Source organism: Parasteatoda tepidariorum, chromosome 2 (genome assembly GCF_982258835.1).
Source record: "Parasteatoda tepidariorum strain Cologne lab strain chromosome 2, Ptep-v5.0, whole genome shotgun sequence".
NCBI lineage: Eukaryota > Metazoa > Arthropoda > Arachnida > Araneae > Theridiidae > Parasteatoda > Parasteatoda tepidariorum.
In genome coordinates this window covers 7,301,574-7,312,280 of record NC_141756.1, presented here as the reverse complement: position 1 = coordinate 7,312,280, position 10,707 = coordinate 7,301,574, and the positions used below count along the sequence as shown (strand labels likewise).

At 30.6% G+C, this 10,707-nt stretch overlaps 1 protein-coding gene across 1 annotated transcript; it reads left to right on the top strand.

The window, feature by feature from the left end:
* Nucleotides 1-258: 258 nt before the first annotated feature.
* Nucleotides 259-8,341, top strand: LOC107443518 (uncharacterized). The gene is made up of 4 exons (XM_016057429.4): nt 259-714; nt 4,544-4,816; nt 5,926-6,229; nt 7,045-8,341. Exons 1-4 carry the CDS (start codon nt 700-702, stop codon nt 7,632-7,634), a joined length of 1,182 nt encoding a protein of 393 aa, XP_015912915.3. The 5' UTR covers nt 259-699; the 3' UTR covers nt 7,635-8,341.
* Nucleotides 8,342-10,707: the final 2,366 nt, after the last annotated feature.

Below are 10,707 nucleotides of genomic sequence, written 5' to 3'. Positions count from 1 at the left end.
TACAAATGACCTTTTTGAAGAATTAGCATATTTTAAGCTAATTGCTGTTGCCTACCCCTTCATTCTAAACAATAGTTCATTCTCAAATCTGTATACTAGTGAACGTTTTTGTATTTTTAATGACCTCGTTTGCTCTGTATTTTACTAGATTTCTAGACATAACATTAAAGATCATAACTCGAGATGCTATAACAATGAGAGCGAAAACCCTTAATAATATATGTAAATGTGAAAAATGTTTTTGTTTCTGGACGACTTTTTAGTTTTTTTGGAAAACAGCGATGAAAAGATTTTAACGAATCTGGTTTTTTCTCGTTCTTTTTTCCAAATAATGTAAACATACGATTAACTCAGCTCTTTCAACCACCTCCGGTCAAATTGCTTTAGAAGAAAGCTATGTAAAAATAATAACGGAAGAGCGCTATTCACAAAACAACTTTTTAATTTGATAACCGTAGTAATTTTAAATAAGGCTTTACAAGAAAATAGCATAAATAAAACAATAATATTTTAATTCAAAATTTTAAATTAAATAAAGATTCTATAGTCACGTGGCGTCTGTCACATGTCTTAAACCATATTTTCTGAGTATATATAATGGTCATCCTTTTAGTTTGCTTATCAGTTAAACCATCTCTCTTCAGCGAGTGTTTCACAGTTTCCTAGAAAAGTTCTTAGAATACTGCTCAGTTCTCAAACATGTATCTACTTAAGGTAACAAACAATTTTTTATTCTCATTTTTTCGTAATAAAATTTTGGTTCTTAATTTTTTTAATTCAGTTAAGAAATGTTTTTAGAATGTATCGATCTTCACATGCATACCGTTAAATTATTTAAAAACTAATAGGCCGCTAATACATTTACAGCTATTTTATCTATGATTGAGTTTGTTTTCAAATAATTTCTATGAATATTCTTATTAAAATCAGCAAAGTCTCACTTTCGTCATTTTATAGTAGTTTTATATAAATGTATTAATATTAATTGCGAATTTTGTCTAGGCAATGATTGAACTGCATATCTCTTGAGCTGCTTGAAATTCAAAATCTTAGAAGTTGAGAAGGAATGTTCCTGGCTTTCGAATTTTTTTTTTATCATCTCCAATTTTTATTGAAGAAACTGAAATACTTCAACCAGCAAAACCAAACTTTTAATTATGTTGTTTCAACATTTTATAAAAACAATTGCAATTTTTTTGTTATAAATAACAGTAAATAATTGTTATAAATTCGAATTCATGTTTTAATAATTAAAAAAGTAAAAAATTTTAAAGAAAACATTTAAACACTTTGAATATTAAATATTTTAAAAATATTGCAACTTTGAAAATAGTTTTTGTATTTATTTATTTCTTAAATTCATCGATTTTAACCAGCATATTTCTTGTGTAAGAACTATACATACTTAATGCGTCGCAAATAGATAATACGATTATATTTTAGTTCAGTGTAAAATTAAACATTTTAATAAGCATAATCTATCGAACTGTATCACTACATTAAGGCCTGAACTCACTAATTCAAATTTCAAACAATGTTGGTACTTTTTCATAATTTATGAAAAGCACCTTGCAATCAGCTTTAACGTTTTCTAAGAATATATATAGATTTTAATTTGAACCAGATTAATTTTTTTTTGTGCTGAAAATTATTCATATTTATTATGCAATATATAATGTGACTACCCCTTAGTTTAATAGCAATTGAATGAACTTACATAAAGATCTAAATTGCATCAAGTGCTAAAATTTAAAGCTATATTTAGATCTTACCTGTTTTGGATATCAAGAATTAAACTGATTCACTACATTAAATTCTAAGCTTACTAAATCAAATTTTTAACCAGTCTTAGTATTTTAATGTTGTCTCATATGAGTTCCTAGAAGGAGTATAATGAAGTTTCAAGTATTTTTTTAGAAAGATTTCCATTTTAAACTGCGTATCTCTTTATGCAGACTTGCCAACTTTTACTCTTTCTGAGAAAATATTTCCCAGCGGAGGTGAAATATAACTAAAACCAGAGTTTCCACAGGTGACTAAAAATACAAAATGTAGTAACTAATAAAATTAAAAATTTTATTAAGCAAGATTAAAAGTAGCATTTTTTTTTCAATGTACTATTGAAATATAAAGAATGTTTTTTCTTCAAATATGAATAATTTGAAATGTAAGTAATAATGGTAGTTACGATTGAATATTTAAAAACGTTATAAATTAATAAAAGTGAATCTAGTTTCTTTCCAACTTCTTGCATTTTTAGTGGTATGGCTGTAAATGAAATATAAGCGTAGATAAAATTAATTTTTTACAATTGCTTAAAATAAACTTATCGCAATTTCGAGCTTACACTCATTTTCGTTTCTATAACTTGTTCATATATAAGATTGATTTATTTATATTTATTGGTAGTCAAAATCATATGGAATTAAATTTTAAAATCCAAGAATTAAAAAGAAATTTATGAGATTCATTACGACTTCAAATATAAAAACAAAATACTACGAAAAATCGGCAGTTTTTGGCGGCTATGCTTTTATGTTAAAGTTATTCATTGTCATATGGTGCAAAATACATCAAGTTAAAAAAAATTCAATATACTGCAGATTAAATGACATCATTTCAAAATATAACTGTATCTACCTGTAATAATAAACTGTATCTACCATCAAACTGTGCCACAGTATCAAGATTTAAATTCGCTGAAATTCGAGCAATTGATGATTAGCAATTTGATGATGATGAAGCAATTTGATGATTTGGCCTCGTGTTTTTCTAAAAAGGTGTACCGATTTTAATTAGCATATAGTTTCGATTTTAATCTGCATTTATTAAACTAATCCTGGAAAAATACGCCATAAATAGTTTTTACAGTTTTTGAGGCATAATATGTAAATATGTCTAAACTTTTTCGTTATTAGTCCACTCTTTTGCAGAAATTAACGCCTTAAAGAAGAAAAGTCAACACTTTTCACTAAATTGTTATTTAAAATGAAAAGTATAGTTATATCAGCTGTAATATTTTCAGTAAGCATCAAACTTTTTCTTAAATATTTTTTTCGTTTATTATTAATAATAATAATAATTTTCAAAAAATATTTTAAATAATCGAATAGTATCTTAATTCCATACATACCTTCTATCAAAAAGTCTTAAAATGTGTTAAAATATTCATGCATTACTGTACTTTTTATTTTGTAATGTATTTTTCAATCGAATTACTTACAATAGGAATGTAAGCCACTTATTCTTTTTTTCTTTAACTATTTTTCCTAGAGAAATCTGAAAATGACTCAAACAGTTATAGTTCAGTAAAACAACACTTTTTCTTTAGAAAACCTAATACCGAAGGTTTTTATTATAGTGAGCTTGATTATAGATTTATAAATCAAAACTGAAAACTCCCCTAATTTCCTTTATACGACACCCCTTTTTTTTTAAGAATATGAGAGTGATTTGAGAGGAGAGGTTGATATTTCTTCTAGAGAAGCAAGTGAAGTTCTGTTTTTAATATAATTTTTCTCTCTGAATTGAATGAAACATTTCTAAAATGATCTCAGTTTAGAAGTAATAAGAATTTTATAAACAAAAAGAACAATTTTCTGCGGGAAAGAAACGGAGACACAGTGTATTTATATTTAATATATTTTTAAAATAGAGTACAACACAAATAAAAGTATAAAAACTTGGGTAATAAATAGGAACTAGGTGAGATGAGCTAGTGTTACGTATCCAGTTCACTAATTGTTGTTTAATTTATTATGTTCGTTAATTTTATTTCAATAAATAAACATTTGAAATGAGTTTATAAATTTTATTATGTAAAAAATGTATAGAAAACATTTGTTTTTAATTTATTTTTTTCCAAAATTCAAGAGTTTTTTTTTTCTGAATTAGTCAAATTTAGTTTATTGAAGGCCAATGTAGAATTATCATCTTCTGTGTACTCTTTTGTCTGAAAATGAAGAGTATATCTTTCTTTGTTTAAAACTTTAAAGCAAATTAAAGTCGTTTTCTACGGATTATTAGTTTATTCCGACATCTTATGCAATTGCTTCTTTATTGTTAATCCGTCTCACTGTGGATCGGTTGCAGCGCTTCGCTCTGTCGGATTGAGAAGCGATCTAAAAAGCATAGTGCATGCCACTTTTGACAACAAACACGACTTCGTGTCCCCCAATACTCATAAAACATATTCAAGATATTAAAGACTAAAAGGTATTAAAGTATGAAATGTAGGGTTTTAAGCAAGACTAAGATGAAAAGATTGAGCGACGGTTCGCTAAGTGATCAGAAATAATTCGCATGAGCAATTACCGGAGTTGAGACAGGATGTGAGAGAGGAACAAAACCTATAAGCTATAAAAATACTAAATAAACCTGCTTTTTGACAGTTCGATAAAAATGTCAGTGAATACTAGCGTCAAAATGACACATGTTCCGCGTTTGCCAAGTAATTTTGTCACAACTTACAAATATTTTTTTTCTTTCATTTTTATGTCCAAGTCTAAATCTGGAAATTTATCATCATCTTTTTTTATATTAGGTTTCACTGACCATTTTGCTAGCGCTAAGCTATGTTAGTGCAAGAGGTGGACCTGGCCTTGGAGCAGGTGGTCTTGGAAGTGGACTAGGTGGAGGAGCCGGAGGACTTGGTGGAGGTTACGGTGGCTCTGGAGGACTTGGAGGAGGTGCTGGTGGCGTTGGAGGAGTATATAGAGGCGCTGGTGGCATTGGGGGAGGCTATGGAGGTGCAGGAGGAATGGGAGGAGGATTTGGTGGTATTGGGGGCTCATATGGTGGAGGAGCTGATGAAACTGTAAGTATATAATCGAAATGTAGTAATATTGCCAGAATCAAATGTGCATTTCAGTATATTTCTTTATGATTAGGTAGGTAGTAATTTTATTTACGTCGCACTAGAGCTGCTCAATGAGCTGTTTGGGAAACATCCCCGAGGATGATCCGAAGACATGCTATCACAATTCTGATCCTCTGTAGAGGGGATGGCTCATCCACTTTGGGAGCCGGACAACCTGCATGCAAAGTCGAGCACTTCACAGTAGAACAGTTTTACGAGGACCTCGGTCCCTATGTATGCTTATCAAAGTGATCACCCAGCCGCTTACTGACCACAGCCAGTGATGCTTGACTTCGGTGTTCTACTGGGAACCATGTCTTTACGATCAGTCCACTGCGGGACCGTTTGTTTCTGAAATTGCGAAGAAGCATCTCATTTTAATGTTTCGTGATATTAACGAGAGAAAATTTTAATTAACGAAAATTATGATTTTTGTATTTCGCCAACTTTCATAAATCGTTTACAAATTAACCCGCAATCGAACAAATCTTGAAAATTTTTATAATTTGAATTCTGCTTCAAATAAAAGGCAATTTTTTAACAAAAATTATTTTGAATAATGCTTTGCTGCATTTTTTTAAAAAATAAATTAAATGAGGTGAGTTTGTGAACATCACAACTAATAAAGCGATATTAGGTCGAGAGTTAATAACAATTGCTGTTGCAAAATTGTTTCGATAATACTCATAGTAGCAACTTTTTTTTCTTGTAGTCATTTGACATTAGTTTTTTTAATGTTTAGAAAATGATTGAATTAATTGTTTTTTTTTTCATGACTCAATTATTTTGATTATAACTCGAATTATTTGGATTAAAAATATTACGCTTGGGAACATTAAAGAAGCTCGTCGACACATTGAGCAAGTTTTCACCAAGTATTAAAAATTTAAAATGTTATAAATTTTATTACGCTCAATATGGAGACACATTTTTTGCATGTTAGGCTATTTAAGCATAAAATCCCTTATGATGTTCCAAAAATGATTCTATTTGCTTAACAATGGTGTACTTTTAGAAGTATGACTTGGTCCAAAACTTGCAGAACTATAAATTTCTCTTATTTTCAGCCGAAACCATTCCAATTCAGTTACAGTAACAAAGATGAACAAGGCAACATCAACATGCGATCTGAACAAGGTGACGGGAGTGGTGCAGTTCAGGGATCATATGGATACAGAGATGGTCAAGGATTGTTCAGAGAAGTTCAGTACACTGCCGGAGCTGGTGGTTTTCAAGCTGTTGTTAAGACAAATGAACCAGGTACTTCTGACAAACCTGAAAACCCTGCTGATATAATTATGCAAGTGCAGCAGACACCGGCTGGAATCAAAGAACGATATAATCCCAGATCTGGAGCTGGTGGACAAAGAGGTATATTTACGCATAATATTTGAATGATGCATATAGTATGTTTGAAAGCATATTTACTCTTTAAATTTAAAGTGTATTTACTGGCCGAGATAGCCTGGTTGGCAGGAGGCTGGACTCACGTTCGTGAGAATATGAGTTTGAATCCAGTAGGTGGTAGAATCCTCATGTACTAAATGGTTACTCCTGCACGTTAAGCTTGTCGGGTTAAAAAGTCGTCTATGTTACTATTACAAATTTTATCTCTGAGGGTACTGAATTGGAGATTGATCATTCTTTGGTTCAGGTCAAAATTACGGTCTGTGAATGAATGGATGTGGAAATGGGGTTCAGCCTATAAAACGAGTGGGACAGAAGTCGAATTCTTGGACATAGATGGCGCCACTGGAAAATAATAGCAATCTTACTCCCTCTACCTCAAGGAATGACAACAACAACAGCAAGGTATATTAACTAAGAATACTTAAAAGAATAAATTTTTTCATCGCTAGAATATATAATAGAAATCACAATTGCGTTATCTTTTATTTTAGAAACTGATCATTTTTTGCCAGTGAGTCGGATAAGTGCAGCTTTTTGAGCTGGAATTATTCTTAAACGATTAGTTTGTATGCTAAGCTTTAAAGTTTCAATTAAAAAAATTATGTTCCATAACTCATAATGCCAAAATATAGCTATATGTTATATAACTCATATTGCCAAAATATAACTATATGTTCTTGAACTCATATTGCCAAAATATAACTATATGTTCTTGAACTCATATTGCCAAAATATAACTATATGTTCTTGAACTCATATTGCCAAAATAATTATAGGTGTAAGTGGAAGAGGAGCTTATGGTGGTGCTGGTGGCAGAGGTAGTTTCGGTGGTATTGGAGGAGGAGCTGGAGGACTCGGAGGTGGACTTGGTGGTATCAGAGGAGGGGCTGGAGGACTCGGACGTGGACTTGGTGGTGGAGCATATGGTGGTGCTGGAGGTCTCGGAGGTGGACTTGGTGGAGGAGCATATGGTGGCGCTGGAGGTCTTGGAGCTGGACTTGGTGGTGGAGCTGGAGGACTCGGAGGTATTGGAGGAACTTCTGGTGGTCTTGGAGGTATGGGAGGATCTGCTGGTGGTTACGGAGCTGGCAATATGAAAGGGTCTCCTCTAGGCAGTCGAGGAGGTTCTGCTGGTCTCGGAGGAGCTTCAGGTGGATATGGAGGAGCTGCTGGCCTCGGAGGAACTTCAGGTGGATATGGAGGCTCTGCTGGTCTCGGAGGATCTTCAGGTGGATATGGAGGTTCTTCTGGCCTCGGAGGTGCTTCAGGTGGATATGGAGGTCCTTCTGGTCTTGGAGGAGCTTCTGGTGGATATGGAGGTTCTTCAGTGGGCCAAGGAAAAAAATCTGGAAAAAGTGGATATTAAACATCTGTTAGCAATATTTTTGATTACAAAATGCATCATGGCATTATGAACTTTACCTCGTATAGGATCTTGCCAAACTAATTGACCAAGAGGCTTGGCAACTGCAAGCGTCCCGATGCCGTGAAAATCAGGACAATGCTTAATGGATTATTTTGTCTCTATTGCATGTGATTCTCTTATATTTTTATGGTTGTTAAATATTGTTATGTGTATAGAAAGAATGGGTGACGGATTTTATCTATGTCTTACATTTTGCATTCAGTATTTCGTAGCAAGAAAGGAAATTTGCTAATATTTTATTTTTAATCTATGTATAATAATAAGTTATACAGTTTCCAAATGCCTCGACATGTATATTCAGACGCACAAAAAATTTATATTTTTTTTATAGAAACGGATGCATGTTTTGACAAGAGTAATTAATAATAGTTTTAAATAATAGTTATTCAAAGAACTCAGATTGAAGATTTAAATATTATTCACCTTGTACGATACCTAAAGCAACCTATCCAATAAAATTAATTGAAGATAAATTATTTCGTAATATTTTTTTCAGGGAGTTAATGTGTTCTCAATGTTTATTTTTTTAAATTTGTGTTACCAAAGAAATTTTGGGATATTCTAGCTTGTTTGTGTGTAATGCATGCTCTGTGTTATTGTGTTATTTTGTATAATATATGTTTTTAGCAATAAAACATTGAACATTACTTTAATTTTGTTTCTCTTTTAATTTATTCGATTAGGAGTTTTTCCTTTATGAAGTCATATGCAACCTTATTCAAAATGAAAGTGTTTATGATTACCATTTCACTATATTTGACCACTCCATTAGTATTCCAAAAAAGATTAAGCCAATTTCATGCATCCAAACTAACTAACAATTTAGCTAGTTAAAAACTTAAAATTTAATTAGAAATTACCTTGTATCAAATTTTAATAAATAAAAATAATTTTATTAATGTTCATAAAAATTATTAAATATATAATAAACTTTAAATTCAGATTATCCTGCATTGGATTAAGAATCGAAGAACTCGACCTGCATTCAAATTATCAAAATCACTGCCTTATTTTCAGTTTTTGCAAATTCTTATGAGACCAGGTAATGCAGCATTGGAGTAAGTTTTTAAATGTTAAAAATTAGACCACAAACGCTTTTCATTTTTACAAAACTGCAGTTTTTCTTCATATTGGCGTTTCACAATAACAGTCACGTGTAACAGTTGTAAATTCACAGAAGAAAATTCGCACTAAAAAAGAAGAATGATTATTAATATTCATATGCATTAGTAAACATGTACTTGAGTAAATACATTGTGTTTTTGCACACATAATTAATATTAATTAACTAAATATCAACACATTTAACGTCAACAGTTAAAACTGTATGTAAGTTTCCAGTGCAAAAGCTTAAAAATTATTTTCAAACGACATTTTACAAGAAAACTAAACAAAAATGAACTTTCTGAAGAAAAAAAACAAAATAAAACTTTCAGTTTATTTCAGCTATTTTCAAATTGGTGAAGGTTACAATTTGTTGAATGGATATTTAAAAAATAAAATCGCGTGATCATTTGCTAAATATTTGCTTATTTTTTATTAATTTCGATAAAAACTTTCATTATCTTATCTTAAGAATCTGATGACAAAGCCACAATTGCAACAGTTCTTAAAAAATACGTATAAATTTAAAATTTAGAATGATGATTGTAATTTGTTTAGACACTGTTTCAACTTTAGAACGCCAAGAACGAAAATTTTATCTAAGTATATAAGCAGTAGTACTTAAAGCACTGAGATGCTATACACTCTGCTCGCTTTGATCACCAACCAATATTGATTGCTTCATCGTTGTCTTTCCCTGCAACGTTTATATATTTATTTTACTAAATTAAAAGAACAATTTGTTTCTGGAAAACACATTTCATGTAAATAAATTTTTTTAATGCATTAACGAAACGAAAACGTAATAAAAAATTTAGAGAAATTTGAGAGAAAATCAACTGCACCAGTAAAACAAAGTTAATACTTGGAAATTAAAAATGTATTCCTGTCTTTTTTTTTCAAAAAAAAAAGAAGAAGACTGTTGAAACCTGGCAAACGATGACAGTGTAATGATAGCTTCGAACATCTATCCAAAGAAATTAGCAAAGCTCACTTAGGAAGAAGTACTTTTTTTTTAAACTGTCGAGTTATTTTTGGCACTTTAACTCTTCGAAACGTGCAGTCGCATTTTACGTGCGTAATAGTCAAAAATTAAATACGTTAAACAATTATTAACGCTTGTAAATTTTCCATCTTTCGAATGCTATGCAAGTGAGAAAAATGGCTGTTTCTTTTGGTTCATGGTGCAAACTTTTTATTGATTGTTTTAGATTTAAAAATAATTTTAAAAATTCGACGTATCGTTTTTTTTCTCAGAAATATCGAACAAAAATTATTCATTTCGGGATCCTTTTAGTCAGATTTTCAAAGCAGGTTACAAAAAAAAAAAAATTTAATTACGTATAAAAACCGGCATAAAGAATGTTTGTACTGCTGTAAATAACTGTTCCATTTAACGTTGACATAAATTGTAAGTATCCAGCCATCTTATAAAATAGTAAAATTATAAGAGAATTAACATAGTTAAAAAATTAGAATAACTAGTTTTTTACTATTCTACATGAATTATTTTTAAACTTTTTATTATTTTGAAATAATGCCTTTATGCCATCGAAATATTATGTACTAATACTTTTTTTACTATAATTATTTTTATTAGGAATGACTATAAAATATGTATAGGTATTAAATGAATGTACAGCTCCACTGTTTTTTTATTTCGAGGGGCATGCAATTTAATTATGCTATTAAAATATAAATTCCTCTTACTTATATACTAAATAATAAACAACATTATGAATAATGTACCGAACGCTGTTTTTTTTCGTTACTTATAGAGTTTTATAATTTTTTGATGTGTGTATTAAGGAATGTTTGCTATTTAAGGAATTTTTTTATGTTGATCCAAGTAAATAATGATATGTCCTTCATAATGCTCGTTGTTTTTGCTTAAATAAACATCGAGAGC